Raw genomic sequence first — 23620 nt, 5'->3', positions numbered from 1 at the left:
TAAGGTCCTCTGATAATCATTTCTAAGAAAATCACTCGTGGCTAGCCAGTACGATTAACCAAATGAATCAAACTAACTTTCAACATGTATCTAGATATCTCCTCTTTCCCAAAAAAAAATTACTGCTTTACAAATACCTAAAGACTATCAAAACACCTTAGGAATATCAAGCTAACAAGTGCATTTTTCACCTAGAAAAGTGAAAAATTGTAATAAATCAACCATTTCCCAAAGCACATAAGAACTTTTTAGATGAAGTTTACAAAATCTCATTTCCACAACCAAATTGTTTTTCTGTTGCGCCAACAGGTGGCGCAATATTGAGGTGTTCCATGGTTCCGCACTTCCCTAATCCATTTACTACTAGGCCGTAAATAGGTTTAATAACTAATAACCTAACGAGATAAAAAAAAACGCTGCTTTACACTGCAGTGTTGTAAACAGGTTATTTTAAGTGATTCAAGTCCCAGTCCAGTCATTCGCAAAAACAAAGCCCAAGCCTAGTCGTTGGCAAATAATAACAAGAACAGTACCAGTAATCAGTTTTTTGCATAAAAATAAAAGTTAAACCCGCTATTAAATTTGATCATCTCGTCCGATAACCAACAACGTAACGTATATCAAGCACATTGGTTTACGTGAAAAAATTTGAGAAGTAAAAAAAAAGGTATGTTCATTATCTCTAGTTTTTAAATCAAATAAACTCTACAGCTAATGGCTAAAAACTAAAAAATATAGGCTACCTGAAATTTAAAAATGTATTTACATGAAATAGAACAATATTGTCAAGCGAAGCATTTTTACAAAAAAGTTAACGTGTCGAAAGCACGAAAACACACTTTTATACGTTTGGCTAGACCTCTAGAGCAGTGGTTTTCAACCGCCGGTCCGCGTCAACTTTCGCCGGTCCGCCAAATATATTACAATTTTATATCTCAATTGCAAAATTCAAGATGTCCATCAAATTTCGAATTTCTCAACTCCGTAATTTGTAGCATTGTGACGTAACATAGAGTTAATGGTCTAGTCTTTTAAACTTTAAGACCAGTTGTATGTGAAAGCTAAGAAGTGTTTTAGTTGCATACTGTTACGTTATTAAATTTTGGGATGATTTTAATTTTTAAAGGTCAACCGGTCCGCAAAATTTGTTTTGAAATTTTACCCGACCGTATGCTAGAAAGGTTGAGAACCACTGCTCTAGGGGGTTCATCAGGGGCAGTTTTTTACAATAAACTAGCTTAACGAATCAGCTAATTAAACAATATATTTAACATGCAAATCAATATAACCTGCAATAATTTTCAAAACGTATTAAAGTTAGCTATCCGGTATAAACCACAGGATACGCATATCTTATCCCAGTATTGGAAATAAAACGGCATGCAAGTATGAATACGCATAAAAACAGTACAAACACCTTGCGAGTACACAAGGACAAATTTCGTCGACTATGAAATCCCAAAGAAGATTATTTGATGCCACGTCTGCGCATCATCTGATCAGTCTTTGTGTTTTTTCTCGCAACTTGTCTGTCTTTCCTGCGTTTTTCCCTGTTATAATAAGTAGTATAAAAGTTTACTGTATGAATCGAGGTTTACAGTAAAGCACGTATGCAAGTAAAGTCATATTCAGGGCATATGATCGCCAATTTGCATGCTTTGAAAGCAGTTTTGTTAATAGGCCAACAGGAGCTAAAATGATTACCTGGCCCCAACCTTGGGTTGGTTTTTAGCATTTTTCATTCTTCGTTGTAGCAATGGCTTTACATTGTCTTCGTAGGTTTTAAGTGGACCTTTGTGTGGAACCCACGTGAGTGGCTTTTTAAGACTCTCCTAAAAATAGCAACACAAACAGATTGATTTAGCTGAACAATTAAAACATCTGACATGTAAGAATCAATACGTTTATTTGTATTAATAAGTTGGACATATATTTTAATACAGGTTTCTTAAAAACATAGTGTTGCCTAAACGTTATTTTTTACAGTGTGCAAGGTCATAGCCATTAGCTATACAAAAGTAACTATACCTCAAGATTAAAAGTTTTTTTCTTTGCAGACACAGGTGTGTTTGTGTTTAGGGCTGAGGATGGTTTGAATGGGGTCAACGATGCTCGTGATGGGCGTTTTCTTAATCCAGTCGGAGTCTTACACTGAACTGATGGGGTACCAGTAGTCTTCAGGGTTTTGCTGGGCGATTTGGCAACTGAAAAATAACAAATCCCAAACTAAAAGATTAGCAGTTGTGCAAGAAAATTAGCTGAGCTAAGTTATGTTGTGTTTCTATAGACTTTACTGTAAACAAACGTTTGGAGCAAAAAGTAAATATTATGCTTTTTTTGCAAAAAGTAAATATCTCGTGGCTAGTTTATTTAATGCTTTTGAAAATGTGACATCCTCACTCAATTACTTACAGGAAACTGTAACTTTCTTTGGGGTGAGTAGTTTGGAAGACCTTACTCCAAAATTGGTGTCAATTTTTGATGTAGACAATACTGATGGTTTAAAGATAGAAGGTTGTTTTATGGATGATTTCCTAATAATAAAAACAACCTCAACATATGAAACAGCAAGTTAATTTGAACATGTGACTGTACATAGCGGAATGGCATTTTCTACCTTGAGAGAAGTACTGGCCTTGTTTTTTTAAATCCAGGTGTAGGAATGCTTGGTCTTACTGAAGCCTTGGTGATGGGTGTCTAAACACAGGTTTTATAAAACAAATGCACTGGTTTAAACATTGAAATATTGAGAACGTTTTACTAATGAATGCCTTTTCCTAACTAGTGTATACAAACTGATAATACTATACTGCAATGTTTCTGTAAAAAATTAACTTTTTAACATGCAGAGGCAATTAATGATTTTATTTACTTTATTTGACTTCATGTGTTTGTATCAAGTTAAAAAGTCTGGTGCTCAATTTTAGCTAATTTATGTTGCCACTCCAATGAACTTGCAAAAAAAATGCAAAAAAAAAATTGTTTCTAGCGCTTTAATTATGTCATAACTTCGATTATGTCCAATTGATTTTTTAAATCCCTTGTTATTTTGTAATATAACATTAATCTTGAGTATCTTTTAGCCCATAAAAAATATGGATGACATTATTATGACATTTTAAACACTAGGAGTTTTTTAGGAATTCCTGGCATATTTCCTTTTTTCATAGTTCCTGGCATCTTTCTCTCCATGAAACAACAAAAACCTAATATTTTTACCTTGTTTTCTGGCCTACCTAGGTTTTGCCGTCTTTAACTAAAAAGTGTAAAGGTAACGGAGTTTAATTCGGACTAAAATGAAATATAGGATACATAGGCGCCGAACTTGAAATCAATACAAAATGCTTACTTGCCAGTAATCACCACCAAAACGTAACAGTACTTAGGAAACCGATTTAGCGCTTCTGTGTTCTATAGACCCGCTCTAAAACGATTATAGTGGTGAACTAAAAATTTCACAACAAAGAAATGATCTAAGCGCTAATCTCTGTGAGTGAACAATATAATATGTCCGCGATTATTTATTCGCAATACTGAATGGTAAAGCGTTTAAGTTATACTTGCCGGCAAAGTCGTACATGCCTAAAAATCTGGCGAGCAAACCGAGCGCAAAATTTTTGTGGTCTACCCTTCATAATTTTTAATTGACTGCAGGTTTTTTTACACAGCCTTCATCATTGTGTTATCTTTAACGTACTGAAAGACAAATTCGGTTTATGTTGGTTGCGATCTAAAGCTTATGCTTTGGTTTTAAGCAACCGAGCGTCACAGCATGTTTTAAAATTTAGGAATTAATACGTCACACGAAGCAGTGTGTAAAATGGAGTTTGGCAACTATTTTCTACACTCTGTCTTGTAACTGACAATTGAAACTGGGTCTAATAAATAAGAAAAAGCCAGTTCATTAAGATATTGGAAGTTGTCGACACTTTGATGGTTGTAGTTTGAGGGTGCCCTGATGCATAAAATAAAGGTCGCGCGAGCAAAAATGCATTTACGTTTTTAAAATACTTAAAAACATATACGGGTAATGGCCGTGGCCAGTTTGTGAAAAGATCGCAGGCTGGATATGTTACATTGGTCGGTCATGTAATTTTGCAAATTAAAGCACTTTATATATGTGCGAACGAAAACTGTCCCACGCTGTAAGTTTCGCAGATTATTTTGGTGAACCTAAACTGTGCAACTGGTATGGCGTATCTTTATCATAATTTTTTCAAAGTAAAAATTGCACATTATTTACAAGTGGGGCTTGGTCAAATTCCAGGGCGTTTTACCGCCTTGCCAGAAATCCAGGGCATCTAAAAACGCTCTGCACACCCACGTTCGGGGCCTAAGATAGGATAGTATTACCCGTATTTCATCAATAAATTTATAAAAAGAACCTTTATGTTAAATAAAACAAAGCTTTATTGTATTTTAGCTGCCATTCAGTGTATCTACACAACCCTATGTTTAAAATTTGCATGCCGGTTGTTCTAATTAAACCTACAGAATTGGATGTGAAATTTAAATATAACAGGAAAAGAGACATTTGTTTTTAACATAAATATGTTTTTTTAAGATATTTTGTAATATGCTTATACATGTGTATACTTTTGGTTTTGAAAGTCTACTGAGAACTTGTCGACTTCTTCCTGAACCAAGCAGCATCTCAGCCCTTTCCTCTTTTCTCTTCTGATAGTCATCAATAGACTCTAACTTGTCAAATCCCCTTAAAAATGGAAAAAAATACTTAAAATTTGTCTAATACAAAACACGTTTTCAAAGAAATAACAATATTTATTGTATAAACATACTTAGAATGAGTCCCTTTAAACAATTGTTTTCCAGGTGACTTTGGAATAGATTTGCCGAAAGCTGTTTCATCAGCTGCAAGCGTTGTAGAACTACTTAAATTTTTGGCACGAAGTTGTGAAGGCCTCCCCACTATAAAATAAACGTTAATAACTAATTTGTGCAGTTTGGTAAAACAAACAGTTTTGTTTTGATAAACAGAAATAACTAATTTACCTGTATAAAACATAAACTATTAGTAATGCAAACCAAACAAACTGGTTGATCAAAGCACTTAATAAAACATTAAAAAAAGCTAAAGAATAAATGTGAATCCATTCTATTGGCAATAAGAATCAATAAAATTGCTTTAAATTGTATCATAAAATGGTTTGCTTTAAATTGTATCAAGCGCTTATACACCTAGATTATTGATAAATTTCTATCAAAAGTTATTCAGTGGTATCTATTTGAAAGTCAGGGCAGACCTTGCAATTTTCTTGATTTAGCATAATGCAAAAGTAACATCCAATTATAAAGAGCACTTGTAGTGGACAGTGCTATAGATTACTTGAAATTTTTCTATCCAGCGAGGTTACATACAGTGCCATTGGCAAACAATAGTAACATATTACTTCCAGTTGCAATAATACCGTTGCATTAATATTTGCAGCGGATTATTTGAGCGCCCCACACGTTGCATACAACCAGAACAACTAATACTTAAAAACCACTAATAAATCATAAAAAAATTTAAATAGTGTATTTTGCTTCATCGCTATATTGGTCTCAGAATTAACTTTTGCTGTTGCCATTTTCCAGAAATGAAATTAATTACACCCCCATGTACCTATAAAAAAGTAGTTAAAAAGCTAAATAGAACATACTTGGATTTAATATTCAGTTTTTTTTTTTTTTGTTATTCCTCATCACAACATACTATTCTACTTTCAACATCTCTAGACATTTCCATTGCAAGTCAAGTACGACTTCAGTTACTTGTCCAAATGACAAGTCAGGTATTTTAAGAAATAGTGACCTAGAAGTGCCATGTAAAAGTCAATGGTCCTATTAAAAACATATACCATCTTACTTTTTTGTTCAACAGCTGATAGCACATTTTCCACATTTTTTGACCAATCATCTCTGGACTTTCTTGACTGTTTTTCCTATAAGCCCATAAGGTAGAGTGTCAATGTGAATGAAAACAACAAGAGTTTTCAAGTAAAGTAATATAAATATTTTTGTTCTATCTTGTCTGTAAATGACTAAGCAGGGTCAAGACTTTGCACTTATCCGCTTGCAATTTTCCAAGCGAGTGCTAATTAATACCTGCTCACCCAACTGGCAGGTACACTTTAGCAAAAATTGGTTCTTGTTATCAGACCAACTGGACTAAATTTGTTGATCTGTGTCAATTTATCTTACAACTTAAAAACTCAAGGTGAATTATTGACTGATCACGAATGACACATGCTTTTGCAACAAAAAAAAAAACAAATTTAACAAGCTCTTTGCACATGTTAAAAAGTTTACCCGATCATATGAAAAACAATTTGGCAAGAAATAAATTAGCACACAGTTAACCAGCATTTCTTTTGTCAGGCTAGTGCAAATTTGAATTTAATATCAATCCTGCTAAGTAAATCTTTTCAACCTTGTTTGTATCGAAGATTGGTTCATTGCATTTCCGCTTGTTGGTGGACTTTTCAGCAGAATTTTCCTTGTTTTCAATTCTTGCATTTGACCTTTTTTTAGGAATGCTGAAGGTTTTCTGCACCTAAAAGGTAATCATAATACAAAATTGCCTCATATCAAACAAATAAAGTTAAATATTAAGCGTTATAAAGAAACTAAAACTACCTGAGAATTGATTTTCTTGTCTTGTGGTGTCGAAACAGTGGTGGAATGCGTTTTCGTTGAATTATTAATAGCTGCATAAACATAAAATACAATCATAACATATGGTCATCAATTTTTTGTACAACAAAATACTTGCCAAATACTTTTGCCTAGTTATTATTAAGTGTCAGTGAAATGTTTTTTGGCGAAGAATAACGGGTAATGTCAGGTGCAGAGACTTCACAATTTTCAATGCCTGAGTTTTAAAAGTAACACTTTATTGTAATTTATGTTGTCCTTAGTCAAACTACGCTATGAATTTACTAGGTCAACTTTAGGCCAATATTCAGCGAGTTTATTTCACAGCGTAGTTATAATGGTTTAGTAATAGCAACACATTGCTAGCAGTAGTAAGTTTGTATTGTTTGTTTTTTACCAAAATTCAAACTCCAGTCATCTCCTACAGCCTACATTAACACTATTTTAGAATAATAATTAAATATAATACTTTGTACTTCATTTTTACTTTACTGGTACCAAAGTTTTAAAAGTGCCCAAATGAGTTTTATTCAAGCTACGTACCGGTATGGCCAAACAAGTGTAGTGCAAATTAACTATATTAAGTTGCAAAAGTAACGTGCTGGCGTTGGACTAAATGCCCTACAGGGTTACTTAAGGTCAACTTTAGGCTAATGTTTAGTGTGGTTAAGCACACCATAATCGTCAAAGTCTTGGTTAGGACAATAGTAACATTGTGTTCTATTCACTACATTATTTGACTGCATACAGATCAAGTTAGTCAAAAAAAGTAGAACCAACACAAAACAATGTTTTGTAAAATATGACCGAATTGCCGAAGGGCTAAAATAACTTCATTGGGCAGTGTTGCATTGTACTCACTATATTGGCAAAATATTAAGTTTTGGCAACAATCTGGACATATATTGCATTTTGCACAACTGCTTTAAATGACAATTGTTAAGAATGTTAAACATTTAGGAAATTATTTTGTTAATCACAATATACGCATGTTGATGTAAGCAAACTGTTTTGCAATTTATTGCTGTGACTGTGGGCCTGTAGGGTATATTAAGAATAATCCTCCAAACAAAATCGAGGTTTATTACTTTAATAAAAATATCCTAGGATTCAATATTCTGGATTCGTTATTCTAGATTCTAAACCTAAAGTTCTAGAATCCCCTGGGATTCTACTTTCAACATCCCTAGGGGCATTTTGTTCAATACCAGCATGGAGTGAATGTTATGTTTGCAATGCATTCAAGGAAATTGCAAACTCTGCACCTGGCATTACAACCATCCGCAATACAAACAAAAAAATTATAGTGGATCCAATTACCCCAAAAAACAGCAAAATGGGATACAAATCCAACTTGGGTTCGAATCTAAAAATTCAATATTCAATTTCACTAGTCACATGAGTCATGTGACATGACTTACCTTTATTCCTAGACGAGCTTCGTTTTGTAATGTTTTCATTTGTACATTTGATTTCCTTTTTTCCAAAAGCAGCATTTACATTAGAATCCTACAAAGAGTATTTTTGAACATAAATAATAAAGTTCTGTGCCTAATTTGTCACATTACACCAGAGGTCACCAAACTTTTTTTCATAAAGAATAAGATGACGGTAAAATCAGTGTTACCTTTTTTTATAAAGAACAAAGTTTTTTGATAAAGAACGAGATGACAGTTACCATTATTGTCCAGTGCTAAATTCTTCGATTTATTGGTCGCGCCCCTAAAATTGCGGCCGTTATGTGTTTGCCTGAATGTATGAACTTTGCCATGTTTAGGTGATAAACAATGCTGTTAACAAGTAAATTATTTAACAAAAGGTTAAACCAAAATTTTTTGTGACTTAAACAAATATATATTTAAGGGACATGCTATAAAGTACAAACCGGGGCCTGGGGGTGCACATATCCACTTTTTTTACTCTAACACTGTTACATAAATAAGCTGTTTTTGGGCGAACTCATGTGCAAACATGCAGAGCAAAATCAGATTAAAAAAATAGAAAAAAATTCTTTGCTTAAATTGGGAGAAACGTTGAACATCTATTGCTTGAAATAATGATATTTATAATCAAATTAATTACAAATTGTTTACCAAGGTTAGAGTCACACAGTCAAGTGCAACATGCCATAGTATGATTAGTGACTATGGGCTGAATAGATTTGTTCAAAATAGAGACAGAATCATAGCAAAACAAGGCCAAAATTTGCACGAAACGCAAAAATGTTTGTGTTAACATAATTAAAATAGCCAAAAATATAGTTTAAGCCGTTGAGGGAACAGCACAGCCTAGTACATCCTTGTTACGCGCATGCGGATGTCAAACTCATATACCTGTCTATTTAACATGAATGGCGAATGAAACAACTTGCTTCGCTCTTCGTAACTTTCCTAGGAATGGCACAACAAAAATTTAATTTCTACTATAAGTATTATTTCAAAAAGGTTAGAAGTAGGGCAATTATTTTTCGATTTTGTCACAGTTTACATGTTAAGTTAAAATTATTTTAAGTCAAAATCGATTAAAACGCACGTTAATCGTTTGCAAAATTAAAAAAGGTATAGTCAGTTTTTTTTAAATGTACTTACGATAAAATTTTATGATAAAAATTTAGTTTTAAATTTTATTCAACGATATTTTAACTGTATTATAACTTCATTAGAGCAATATTACGGTACATGCGAGCCAGCAGAATTAACCACCCAGGTCTAGTTTATTGCAATTAGGTTGAGCTCAAACTTTGTTTTTTGCTTTATATGGTTGTGTACAGTGTCCCCGCTAAGCGCATTTGCGCAAAATTTTGGGCACTCCTGCACTTTTTTTCACGGAAGTGCGCAAGCAAAAAAAAAATATTAAAAGTTGTTTTTTACTTCAATTCAACCTCTAGTCGTCTCCTGAAGTCCACATTATCTATTTTGCAAAGATTATTACATGTAATACCTTATGTACCCCATTTTTGCTTCACGAAAGTGTCGAAAAAGTGCCCAAATCAGTTTTATTTGAGCTACATATGGAACAAAAAGGGCCAAATCATTTTTAAGCTACGTACGAACAGAAAAGTGCCCAAATTAGTTTTATCCGAGCTACGTACGGACAAAAAAGTGCCCAAATTTATTTTATTTCAGCTAAGTACGGACAAAAAAGTGCCCAAATTTATTTTATTTGAGCTACGTACGACTAAAAAAGTGCACAAATTAGTTTTATTCAAGCTACGTACGAACAAAAAAGTGCCCAAATTAGGTTTATCCAAGCTACGTATGGAACAAAAAAGTGCCTAAATTAGTTTTAGTTTAGCTACGTACGGAACAAAAAGTGCTCCAATTAGGTTTATTTCAGCTATATACGGAACAAAAAGTGCCCCAATTAGTTTTATTTGAGCTACATACGACCATAAAAGGGCCTAAATTAGTTTTGTTTTAGCTACGTACGACCAAAAAGCGCCTAAATTAGTTTTGTTTTAGCTACGTACGACCAAAAAAGTGCCCGAATCAGTTTTATCCAAGCTACGCACGGACAACAAAGTGCCCAAATTTATTTTATTTGAGCTACGTACGGACAAAAAGTGCCCAAATTAGGTTTATCCGAGCTACCTACGGAACAAAAAAGTGCCTAAATTAGTTTTGTTTGAGCTATGTACGACCAAAAGTGCCCAAATTAGTTTTATTTCAGCTACGTACGACCAAAAAGGTGCCCAAATTAGTATTTTTTAAGCGACGTAAGGAACAAAAAGTGCTCCAATTAGTTTTATTTCAGCTACATACGGAACAAAAAGTGCCCCAATTAGTTTTATTTGAGCTACATACAACCAAAAAAGGGCCCTAAATTAGTTTTGTTCGAGCTACGTATGACCAAAAAGTACCTAAATTAGTTTTGTTTTAGCTACGTACGACCAAAAAGTGCCCAGATTAGTTTTATCCGAGCTACGCACGGACAACAAAGTGCCCAAATTTATTTTATTTGAGCTCCGTACGGACAAAAAAGTGCCCAAATTAGTTTTATCCAAGCTACGTACGGACAAAAAAGTGCCCAAATCAGTTTTATTTTAGCTACGTACGACCAAAAAAGTGCCCAAATCAGTATTTTTTAAGCTACATACTGAACAAAAAGTGCTCCAATTAGTTTTATTTGAGCTACATACGAGCAAAAAGTGCCCCAATTAGTTTTATTTGAGCTACATACTACCAAAAAGTGCCTAAATTAGTTTTGCTTGAGCTCCAAATTATTTTAACTGGAATTTTTTGCGATACGCGCGAATCTTTTGTTTTACAACTTTATTTTATTCCTAATTTGGAGATAGTTTTAGCTCCAGGTATCTGTGTTTTGCACTGTATGTTTTGTGTTATAGGAAAGTACTTTTTTTATATAAAAAACCTCACGTCATAATAGGTTTAAACTTTTTTAAAAAAAATTATTACAATTACCTGTGAATGCTGTGATATGCTTTTATTTGCAAAAAAGAACTTTTCAAACTGTTTTTTAATGCGTAAAAGGTTAGGACTTTCCGAAGATAAAACTTTTAGGCTCATTTTTTAGTAAAACAGTGTACAATGCAAATAACAATATACCCCGAAAAAGCAAAGTTGCGTGTTGTGTCAAATAAAGGAGTAGGTTAAATTTATGTCAATATGAACAGGAAAGATGTGAAGGCCCAATTTGTTTTTAATTAAAGTTATCACTTTAAAAAAATGCGCAACCCGTTGAAAAGTTAAAAATGCTTACTGCCAAAACCGCTGTACTACGCGCAATAATTACCTCGACCATTAGGCGATTACACAGCGCTACGCTTGACTAAGTCCGCCACACAAACTACCAAGCGAAATCAATTCTCCAAATAAAAAGACTCATTTTTATGTCTGGGAGAAATTAATTAAGATTATTGCGACGCCTCTCGTGCTCTCCTGTGCAAATTGCACCTCTCCATTGCAACGAAAGCATCCGTACGACAAAGCAAGCAAAAAATAATTACAGATTATATTTAAGAACTAAATAAATGGAAGTTCCGAGCTAATTATTATTAAGGACTTGCAAGTTTGGTAAATTGGCAATATTAACAGACTGTAGTGAAGACCAAAAAAAAAAACGTCTCCCGCGTATCCAATTTGGGCACTTTTTTGTTGAAAATTTTGAGCACTTTGCGCACTTATTTTCGGCTTGTGCGCAAAATTTTGGGCGCCTGCGCACATGGTAAAAAATTAGCGGGAACACTGGTTGTTTATCTATGGTTCGACAAATATATTCAACAGTATTTGCTGTCTTTTTTTTGCTAGTGATTTAAATTTATCACATTTTATCTTAAATTTATCCCATTTCCTGTTACAATAATATACTTAGTCTTTGTTATTTTCTGCAGTTCATTTAATCTCACATTTCAACTTTTTATACAACACTTTTTTTAAATAACTAGCGTCTTGTGTTACTTGGGTATTTTTATTGTTGTTTGTCTTTTTGAAATGAAAAAAATATCAACTAAGCCAGTGCTTTTCAACCTTTAAAGAAACCGTTTGCACTTTTTTATTTCGGAAAATGTTCATCCGCACGAAATAAGCACAGTATGAATTTGCAACCTTTACTTTTTCCTACAGTATTTGTGAAACAAAATGAAAGGGTTTGTGTATTAGACCCATGAGCCTTAACCGAAATAAAAAAGATACCTGAAGGTGCAATCAACCACTGAGAGACTACTTTACCTGTAACATAGTGGGCACACCAGCTTATTAGATTAGGCCTACTGTATTAAAATTACACATAATAAAAAATAATAATATACACCATTTACACCCGCACATTTATCCGCACGATGTTTGTCATCCGCATTACAATTTTTTTCATCCGCACAAGTGCGTACCATCCCACGGGTTGAAAAGCACTGAAAGAATTCCATGAGTTTTGCAAACCCCCCAAAAAAAATAGCTGAATAATTGTGTTAGACCGGTAGTGTTAAAACATCAAAAACGTGTGGTTGACGACACCCAATACACTTATGTAGTACTTCAAGTTTTCAACAACAATATGTAGTTGAAATCAATATATTTATAATATTTAATTACCACCAGTTGTTAACGCATATTTTTTGATGAATTTACCCTATAAAGTGAAAATTGCTTCATTGGATTAAAAATCATGACTGAAATATATATATTAAATTGGTTTTGAAGCGACTTGTATACCACCTTAGATACCACCACTTGGCATAGGGTATCGGTTCTTTTCTGATATTCCGACATGCCTATCTAGTGGTGTACCTTAAATTTAATACGGGTAAAATGGCACCACTTGTTGCGTTATAATCATGTGTTCTGCAGAGGGGTATAAATAAGTTTTGGAATTCCAAAAAACTTTTTAAAATATTAAAGCTTATGCCAACATTTATATATTGTTGAATCATAGCATGGTATATATTAGTCAAACTGTGTTTTAGCATACAATAGTGCAAACATTGTGTTAATATCCATTATTACAATGATTAGGTTTGTACATAACTTAGTTAACTTTATAAAATCTTCAGATAAAAATGTTTTCTTAATGTTTTTTGGGGAGATGGGAGTGTGGCCATGTTTAGGTATATGTTTAAGTAGAATCCCAGCAGGGGTTTGGGATGGGTAACTATAATTCAGCAGGTTGTAACTGTAACTATAATAACTTTTAGTTAACAGCAATAATTTGCAAAAACGCTCACATATAGGTTTGTTTAAAGTAGAATAAGTTCCAAATCGAGAATATTGAATCTTTCTTTCTACATTTTTGGGTGATTTAATCATAACATATATATAGTTATAATACCCTTTAGTGACAAAATAGTAACTAATCACAAACTATTTTCAGACATAACTATAATATAGGTTGGGCTTAAGCACTCGCCCGCTCGCCAATGCGAGTACAAATTGCTCCTGGCTAGGGATGTTCAAAGTAGAATCCCAAGGTATTCTAGAATAATAGGTTTCGAATCTAGAATAACGAATCCAGAATAGCGAATCCTAGTATATTTTTATTAAATTTAACCTCGATTTTGTTTGGGGAATGGATTAATCGTAATCTACCCCACAGGGCCCACAATAACAGCAATAAATCGCCCAAACAATTTGCTAACATGTGTACATTATAAGAAAAATATCTCCCATATGTTTAACATTCTTAACAACTGTCATTTGAAGCAGTTTTTTAAACTGTATTATGTCAACTGTCCTGGTTGTTGCCAAAACTTATATTTTTGCCAATAGTGAGAAAATGAAACACTGCACACAGAAGTCTTAAGCAATTCGGTCCTGTTTTTAAAGCATTGTTGGGTTTTAGTGATTCTTTTTTAACTAACATGATCTGTTATGCAGTCAAATAATGTACTGCAAAGAATGTAAAGTTACTATTCACATAACGAATACTTGACAATTACGCTGTTCATAACTGCATAACCTCTGTGAATATTGACCTAAAGTTGACCTTAAATAACCCTACAGCGCATTTTGTGGACGGCCAGCACGTTTTACAACGTAATATTACTTTTGCAACTTAACGCATTTAGGGCAATTGCGAACTCCACACCAGACATTACACGTTAGTCGCTCGCCCAATAATACTTGATTGACACCTAATTATTAGACGAAAGTTATCGCGAGACGCGGTAATTGGTCGCCCGAAAAAACGCTGACACTACACTACCAGGTTACATTTAAAGCAAGCACTATAAATGTTTCGCCGCAGCGACAGGCCATCTTACCACACGCATTTGTACAATTAGGCGCAACAATCGGCGGTAAAACATTAAATTATATTGGTTCCAATTACCCGAAATAATCGGCAGAATTGGATTCGAATCCCATCTGGATTCGAATCCAAGGATTCGATATTCTACTTTGAACATCCCTACTCCTGGCGATTGACAATTCCATTAACTGTAGGACAACTTGTGTTAAGCACCACTACTGAGCGAAATACAACTTAGCGCCAGTTATTTCCTTAAAAACTAAGGCGCAAAAACATTAAACAATACACAAATAATAAGGTAAATCAAAGTACGGTTTGAAGATCGTAATAAAGACTCTTTGTCCCGTTTTAAAAAAGTTGTTTGCCGGCAACCAATCAAAGAGGTCATTGCTGCAGTGGCAAATAGTTATAAGGTTTATCGTTTAACAGTTAAACTAAAAACTTTAACTTAAACATTGTTCATTTTTATATTATGTTTAACCCAGTTGTTGACGCCTTTAGAAAAGTTCATTGGAATTGCGATGTACCCAGGATATGAATTCTACTTTTTTGTATTTATTTAATTGTTTGTATTAGGAAAATAAGAGCAATTGCTGCAGTTTTTGGTAACAATAGGTTTGAATGCAAATGTCTTGTAATATTATTTGTAAGCAGTGATTTTTTTTATATTTTGAGGAGCCGAAACAGTCCAGTGAACACTACGATATTTTAAAATATCACCTACTTGTTTAACTACAGCTGAGAATTAGCAATTAGTCTACGTAAGTATGTTGTTGCGATCTCTTAAAGTTCACAGCGGTCAACCAAGCCAAAGCTTAAAAAATAACTGTCTGTAAATATTTAATATCCCAATTATGTTAAGATAAGCGAATCGCACCATTGCGGACGCTTATTGGAAATTCAAACAACCCACGTCGCGCAGCACAGAAACTCTGGTGCATATGGTTGTTAACTTTGTGAAAGAATGGTTTAGTTGTAAATTTACAATTATTTTGTCATTTTATATCTGTTCAACAAGTAACTATCGTTCCAGGTGAAATGTGACGGTTTGTTTGTGGCTGAAACAACCTGCGGTAAAACGTCCTTTAAGCACAGAAAAACCAGAATACGTAAAAAAGAGAGTGCAAGCATTTTTAGAAAAATGGAAAACAGCCGTGGCTACTAAATTGTCAGTGTTATTTTTTTCACTATAGATTGTAAAAAATCTTTCGCTAAAAACATTGTTTTAAGCGTAAACTGCTTTATGGGTCATTAATTTGTTCATCCACACATGGAAATAAACGACAAGACTTTTATAAAAATTAATGTTTACGTATAAAAACCACAAGACAGATAACCCAAGAAATGACCGTGCTAGGATGGAAATTTGCAGACTGTGTGCCAACATTTTTGGTGAGTGTTATTTCGTCCGGGCGAGTGCTGATTGATAGCCACTCGCCCAACTGGCGAATGCAAATTTTTGCTTAGGAACAACCCTGTATATTGTAAAAAATTTATGATTAACACATTTTCCTTGTTTAGTATTTATAAAAAAATGGCAAACTACAAGATGAAAGCAATTACATTGAATGTTGAAAAAAAATATTTCTTTTTTACTGTTCTTACAAAACTTTGCTTTACACAATTAGTGTATATGTGTGATAAAATTAAATCACAGCCCTCAAAAATGTGTGTGAATGCCAGTAGGGGTGTGAAGAATATAATTTAAGTACCACAAAAAAAAGTAAAAAACATTACTGATGCTTTCATAGTTTTTAGTATAGGCATCAACGGTTTCCATGTATTTATCAAACAACTAAAATATTGTGTTTGGGAATATTACCGATTTGAAATACAAGAAAAATTTCTGCATCTGCATCAACTGAGGTGCAAACAAGAGAGGGGAAAGTGAGTTATACCTGACAAAAAAGAACCAAAAATTATTTTAGCAATACAACACAAGTGGGAGTCTGGACCACAATCCCCTGGATAAAACAGTGGTTCTCCGACCTTTTTTTTCTGAAATAATTTTAGACCACATAAATTTTTAATACAATGACAATTCAAAAAGTAACATGTAAAAAAACAATCAGTTAATTTACAGCAGTTAAAAGAACTATTTTATGGGTATAAATTTTAAAGATGCTGAGTGAACACCTTTAAACATCCTCACAGACCCAAGTGGTCCGCAGACCTTAAGTAAGAACCACTTTTTAACCTGTCTAGATTAACTAGCAACTGAGTATAATATTTTACTGCTTTGTATTGTTTTGAATGACTAGTCCTATCAAGCGGATTCAGCCAGTTCGCACCGCTTCTATAGAACTGTTTCGTGAAATTTTATGACATCAGCGAACCGGTTAGCACTACTGGTTACTGTCAATGGATTTTTGCATCTTATTCCATATTGTTTTTTGAGATTCAAGCAACTTACATGTTTTTTTTAAATGTGCAACGGTCAAGGTCGCACGTAACAGTCATACATTTTGTTAATTTTTATAATTGTAGTAATTTTCTATTTGTGATTGTTTGTCTGAAATTTTAATTGTTGCGTCATAACTACAAGTCATGAGACGACCTGCCTCTCTTTAGTGTGGCTGTTAGCAGTGATGGAATTCAGCAGGTTCGCAGTTCGCAACATTCGCTGGAACCTGGGGACGCTTTAATTTCCGGAAAATATGACTTTGCTTTTTCTAACACAACCGGCTGAAATATATGACTTTTGTGATAGAAGCGGCTGAAAAAAATTTGAATCCCACCACTGGATAGTGGATATAACCAATAGTTAAATAGTTGGAAATCATAATACTGCACAAATTTAACAAAACTGTATACGCCAGTCGGGCGAGTGGGTGTCAATCAGTACTCGCCCGGAGCGATTTGCACTCGCATTGGCGAGTGGGCGAGTGCTTAAGCCCAACCCTGTAGTATATAAACAATTAATGAAAACAAAGCAAGGATCTTTGCAACAACTAACTTCCTGGTCAGATGAAAGGATTCCACTTCCTGATGAATCATCATCACTCATAAAGGTAGCCAAAAATGTTTGCTCTGCAGCTACATTTTCCAAAGAAAGAAGTGCTTTTACAAGCTTCTCATTCTGCAAAACATAAAACCTATGTTACAAAGTGATAAAATTTAGCGATTAAGAGCTGTAGTTATGGGTAAGTAGGCGCTGGCTCATAAGGCGAGAGCCGGCAGCTGCCTAAATCTGTTACACGTTCCTTGTAGGTATCAAACTCCAAGGAGCAGGCCGCTAAAATACCTGTTTAAACTTCTTGAACTCTAGACATGTAACTGCACTCAGTTTTATAAACTTTATATTGCTCGGTCGTTGAGTATATTTACAAATCTCAGTACACACAAAGGCAGTTTCTTAAGTTCTATGCATGGGAATGCTGAATTAAAAGCACATGTTTCGCCATATCATTTTCGTGGGTGTTAATATGCCGTGATTATTGCAAATTCTGCAATGCATCTGTTTGCCATGTTTGCTAAAATTCAAGCTGCTGTTGAAAAAAAATGTGACAGTTGCATTCAAATCACATGGTACTAGAATATGCCTCTAGAGAACATTTTTGCAGTAACTTTAATACTTAAATGAAAACTTTAAAACCTGCATGACAGTCAAAGTTAGACCACTTTCAGAGAGAATCTGTTTCAGTTCGATGCCGTTATCACACCAAAACAGGATATCAAACAGCCAGGAATATTAACTCTGTGTCTAACTTCACATTTTAGTGAGAAAATGAGCTTAAAATAGTGTTATCTAATGCATACTGTCCAATAAAATATTCTATTCCCTGATGTGAACGAATAGAGAATGAGAAAAAATATCCTGCTTCTACGGCCAATTCAAGTAAATCGACAAAACGCCAAAAACAGCGTTTTGTGTTTGATTTTGCATAAGTCGGATGACCACATTTCATTTTAACAGGGGAGTGCAACCGTGCATCGTTGAAACTTTAGAGTCGGTTGTTATGTATATTGTGCGCCTTTTTCACATTTTACACTTCTTAAACTCTAGTAAAATTCAAGCAGCGATGGCAACTTATGCAAATTTCACAGCAAAAAAGAGAAAGGTAGAGGAAGAGAAGAATTTTCCAAGGATGTTTGACCTTGTTTGAAAATTCGGATGATAAACCCATGTGTCTTATCCTGCTTCTACGGCCAATTCAAGTAAATTGACAAAACGCCAAAAACAGCGTTTTGTGTTTGATTTTGCATAAGTCGGATGACCACATTATATTTTAACAGGGGAGTGCAACCGTGCATCGTTGAAACTTTAGAGTCGGTTGTTATGTATATTGTGCGCCTTTTTCACATTTTACACTTCTTAAACTCTAGTAAAATTCAAGCAGCGATGGCAACTTATGCAAATTTCACAGCAAAAAAGAGAAAGGTAGAGGAAGAGAAGAATTTTCCAAGGATGTTTGACCTTGTTTGAAAATTCGGATGATAAACCCATGTGTCTTATCCTGCTTCTACGGCCAATTCAAGTAAATCAACAAAACGCCAAAAACAGCGTTTTGTGTTTGATTTTGCATAAGTCGGATGACCACATTTCATTTTAACAGGGGAGTGCAACCGTGCATCGTTGAAACTTTAGAGTCGGTTGTTATGTATATTGTGCGCCTTTTTCACATTTTACACTTCTTAAACTCTAGTAAAATTCAAGCAGTGATGGCAACTTATGCAAATTTCACAGCAAAAAAGAGAAAGGTAGAGGAAGAGAAGAATTTTCCAAGGATGTTTGACCTTGTTTGAAAATTCGGATGATAAACCCATGTGTCTTATTTGCTATAAAATTGTTAGTGCTACAAAAAAGTACAATGTTAAATGCCACTACAAGACAATCCATTCTGGGTCTCTTTTTTTTTTGGAGAATATAGAAAACAGAAAGTGAAACAACTGCAGAAACAATTGAATGGCCACCTTTTTGTTTCAAAGCATGCATTTTGGCAATGAAAAGGTAGCAAGAAATTGTAGTTTTTTGATTACACAAAAATAGCCGAAAAATGTAAGCATATTCCAATGGTAATTTCGTAAAGAAATGCCTGACCGATGTCGCACAATAAATTAGCCCACACATGGTGCCAGAGTTCCAGTAAAATATGTCTGTAGCGATGGACAGTGGCAGGGCATACTGTCGAACTTTTCAGATGACATTTGTCATTCTTGTTTCATGGAACTCTACAATTGATCAAAGTATGGATCAGAAGGATACGACACAATTGGCTATATTTCTGAAACGTGTGAAGAGGAAGCTGAATGAAACAGAAGAATCACTGCAGTCTATCAAGTGAAGTTGCAACGGATGGCACTTGTGACATTTCCGGACATGGTATTGGATTCAAAGGCATCTTGAAGTCTGATTTATGTAAGAAATTGTATAACTTTCCACTGAATCATTCACCAGGAAAGTCTGTCACAATGGACATGTTGAAATTTAAACATGTTCTTGGTCCCGTCACTAAAGTAGTAACTTCATTCAAGCACAAGTAAATTATCATCTAAAATTCAAACAGTTTTAGATGATCGTAACTCTGACAAGCAAGGGCTGCATGCTCAATCGACTGTAAGATCTGAGAGAAGTAGTACATTTAAAAAAAAAGTTGGTTGTGTAAACTTGCTTTCTTGGTTGATATAACTACACACCTGATTGACCTTAATACGAAGCTGCAGCAAAATGCCAGTATGCAAATGACATGTATGGGCACATAAAAGCGTTTCAGAACAAGTTAAGACTTTGGAAAACTCACTGACAAAAAGAAGATCCACTTTCAATTTCTAGAATAAACTGGAATGCTTTCTGAGAAGAAGACCAAATTTTTAGACCAACTTCAAAATCTAGTGGGTGAGTTTTTGAATCGCTTCAAAGACTTTAGAATTCAATGAACATTTCTTTGAAATATTTTCCGCGCATTTCAAACGGAAGATGACAAGGCACCAACAGATATTCAAATGCAACTGAACAACTCCAAGCGAGATAAAGGCAAAAGTACTTGGAAATGGGTTTTGGCAATTTTTACTGCAAAAATCTATATCAAGATAAGTTTCCACAGCTGACAAAATGGTTCGCCTTAAAAATGGCATTGTTCGGTTCAACATAAGTGTGTGAACAATTTTTTTTTAAACTGGGGTCCATAATCCCTTTATCGTTCAGGACTGACTTATATACACCTGGAAAATGGACTACGGGTTGCCAGCACTTTAATTTAAGTGAACCTAGAGGTTGGGAAAAGCAAGCTAGCATCAAAGCTCTTAATACAGTGATTTTAAAAACTTTCCGTTAATTCGCAATAAACTAAATTAATAAACTCTTTTCTTTTTGTGGTAGTCACTAACACGTAGTGGTCCGTGGTCTAATCCAAATATAAACAATTACACATATTTGGCCTGATGCGCGACACTATAAAAGGTTGCACACCCCTGCATGTTTGTTGTAACATTGCCGCTTTGGACAGTGAGTTGAACCCTGACAAAAATGAACAAAAAAAAAACGATAATAGCATGTACCAAAAAATGGAGGTGGAGGGGGGTCTGAACCCCCTAAAACAGCCCTAGATAGGCCACTGGTTGAGAAACACTGCTTAAGTATGTCAGTCAGAATTCATTTACATTACCTTCTTTTTATGACAATTTTCAAACATTTTGTTGGTAAACTGATAGATGGAAATTATAAACTACCTATTGATTTTTAGTGCTGCATATGTTTTTAAATATAAAATCAAAATTAGGTTGCCAAGTGAGTGTAACACTATATATACCAGTATAAAAATACCTTTTGGTTTGCTTTTATTCCATTTTTCTTAGCAAGCTTTTGAAGTTCCCCTCTTTTCAACTTACTAAAATCCATATTTCTTAAAAAACTGTATCTAGAGTTATTAGTTAACACCCTGTTATACAATGACATTTGAAAAAAACACACATATTTTATGTAAAAACACAATTTAGTAATGCATGTTGTAAAATACATCACTGCAAAATTCAAGTTGAATCCAAGGATATCGTCCAATCACATTTTGACAAATTTCAAACCATAGAAATTGCACAGGAAAGATTTCTAGGCAGCATTAATTGTTATAAAGCATTGACATCGAGACAAACAATGTCTTTGCTTATTACCACATTGTTTGTAGCCTTAGTTGTTTAAACATGCAAGCTTCAGAGCAACCACAGAAATTCAAAGGCCTAATATGGCAACTACAATATTAATTTAGCCAAGTGGTAAGTATATTAATGCTGAGCGCTAAACTAATTGTGAGCGTTTTATTGCCATTTTGTATTGGTTTAACTATAACTATGCACTGTTTCCAATAAGCTTACTTTAAAACTATTAAAAGGGTTTGGTTTAAAAATTAAAAAAAAATCGCAGCGAATGGATTCAACCAGTTTTCTAGAGTGCACAATAGTGTTCAGAGAGGCTGGGCATTTTGGTCCTGTAAAAAAAAAAAAATTAAACAAATGCATAAAACTTCATTAGCACTTAAAAAGGTAGTATTTATTTACTGCTGGGTTTTGGTAGTAATTTATTTACTGCCATGCAAGTCTTATCTAATAAAAGGCCAAATGACTCTTTGGAAATTGCGCAGGGGATATGTTTATGCAACTTAAAAATGCGCGGATGAAATAAAATTATTTTTTAAATTGGCATTGGTGAAAACTTTGCGAATGAGTGCATTTCACGTCTATTTTACAAGAAATGCGTAGCGTAGGTACGACTGTGGCTGAGCAACTGTGCGGGGAATTATTCTCCAAGCCTAACTTTTCAACTTGGATGAAATGCATAACAACCACCAAAAGTTTATCATTAACTTATTTACAGACGAACCACATTGCAAACTTCGGAGCTGGTCTAGACTCCTGCCAGGTTGGAAAGTAAGGCATCCGTGGGATTTATTCCCTGCGCAGATTCCCGCTCAGCCGCAGTTATAGCTGCGCATTTCATGTAAATCAACTTTAAATGCGGTCAGTCGCGAAAAATCATGAAAAACTTTTGTCACGCTTACGGTTTACACTATATAGTTCTCCATTTTTACCCGTGCAAATTTTACAAATAACGGTAATACAGCCATGCAAATTTGGATGGAAATGTTATTACAGCCACGCAACTTCAAGCTGCAAAATCGTCTCCCCTGCTAAAAAGTTTCCAATCTGCGACTCCTGCTGCCACTTTAGATACGGTAATAAAACTACTAGTCAAAATTGAAATTGCAAACTGGAATAATAAATATAATAAGAATACTTGACCAACCTGGAACTCAAACTCACACCCTAACCAAAATAATGTGCATTAATTTAATAATTTTTTTAATACTGCGCTGCCGCTGGGAAATTATAAACTCAGGTGGAAATAAACAAAATTTAAGGTTGGAATTCTAGACCAGCGCTAAAACTTTGGATGTTGCTTTCATCTCATATTTATACAGCCTAAAAAGCGCGGCTGTTATAAAGATAGGCGCTCTTTCACTATTGTACGTGAAAAGTTATGCAAAAAAAAAATAATCATAATACCGCATACCACAACCCAAATTGTTTGGGTTAGGTTGCGGGTTAGCGTTTGGGTGAGTCAAGTAATATTATGTTTATTATTAACAACAACTTGTCCCACCCTGGGTAATACTAATTTACGGAATGATGAATGGTCGGAATGGTCGGAACGCTCACTAATTTACGGAATGGTCGGAATTGTCGGAATGGAATGAATAGGGCCGAAACTAATTTGATGAATGGTCGGAACGGAATGAACTGTCGGAATAGAATGAACTGTCGGAATAGAATGTATGACGCTGTAGTAGCAGAATGAACTGTCGGAATGAAAAGAACGAAGCTGTAGGAACAGAATGAACTGTTGGAATGAAATGAACGAAGCTGTAGGAACAGAATGAACTGTCGGAATGAGATGAACGAAGCTGTTAGGGTTAGGGTTGGGGTTGGGGTTGGGGTTAGGGTTGAACTTTCGGAATGAAATGAACGAAGCTGCAGGAACAGAATCAACTGTCGGAAAGCTTCGTTCATCTCATTCCGACAGTTCATTCTATTCCGACAGTTCATTCTGTTCCTACAGCTTCGTTCATTCCATACCGTCAGTTCATTCTATTCCGACAGTTCATTCTGTTCCTACACCTTCGTTCATTTCATTCCGACAGTTCATTCTGCTACTACAGCGTCATACATTCTATTCCGACAGTTCATTCCGTTCCGACCATTCATCAAATTAGTTTCGGCCCTATTCATTCCATTCCGACAATTCCGACCATTCCGTAAATTAGTGAGCGTTCCG

At 34.6% G+C, this 23620-nt stretch overlaps 1 protein-coding gene across 1 annotated transcript; it reads right to left on the bottom strand.

The window, feature by feature from the left end:
- Window positions 1-749: 749 nt before the first annotated feature.
- Window positions 750-21229, bottom strand: LOC146140527 (nucleolar and spindle-associated protein 1-B-like). Its single transcript, XM_083393129.1, has 13 exons — window positions 21119-21229; window positions 17312-17434; window positions 8079-8166; window positions 6640-6710; window positions 6434-6556; window positions 5870-5945; window positions 4800-4929; window positions 4597-4714; window positions 2618-2697; window positions 2413-2534; window positions 2029-2204; window positions 1705-1832; window positions 750-1550 (listed from the first exon to the last, which is right to left on the bottom strand). Exons 1-13 carry the CDS (start codon window positions 21191-21193, stop codon window positions 1469-1471), a joined length of 1392 nt encoding a protein of 463 aa, XP_083249255.1. The 5' UTR covers window positions 21194-21229; the 3' UTR covers window positions 750-1468.
- Window positions 21230-23620: the final 2391 nt, after the last annotated feature.

The sequence above is a fragment of the Ascidiella aspersa genome, chromosome 6, assembly GCF_963924565.1.
Source record: "Ascidiella aspersa chromosome 6, kaAscAspe10.2, whole genome shotgun sequence".
Classification (NCBI taxonomy): domain Eukaryota; kingdom Metazoa; phylum Chordata; class Ascidiacea; order Phlebobranchia; family Ascidiidae; genus Ascidiella; species Ascidiella aspersa.
This window is presented reverse-complemented; position numbering and strand designations above follow the sequence as displayed.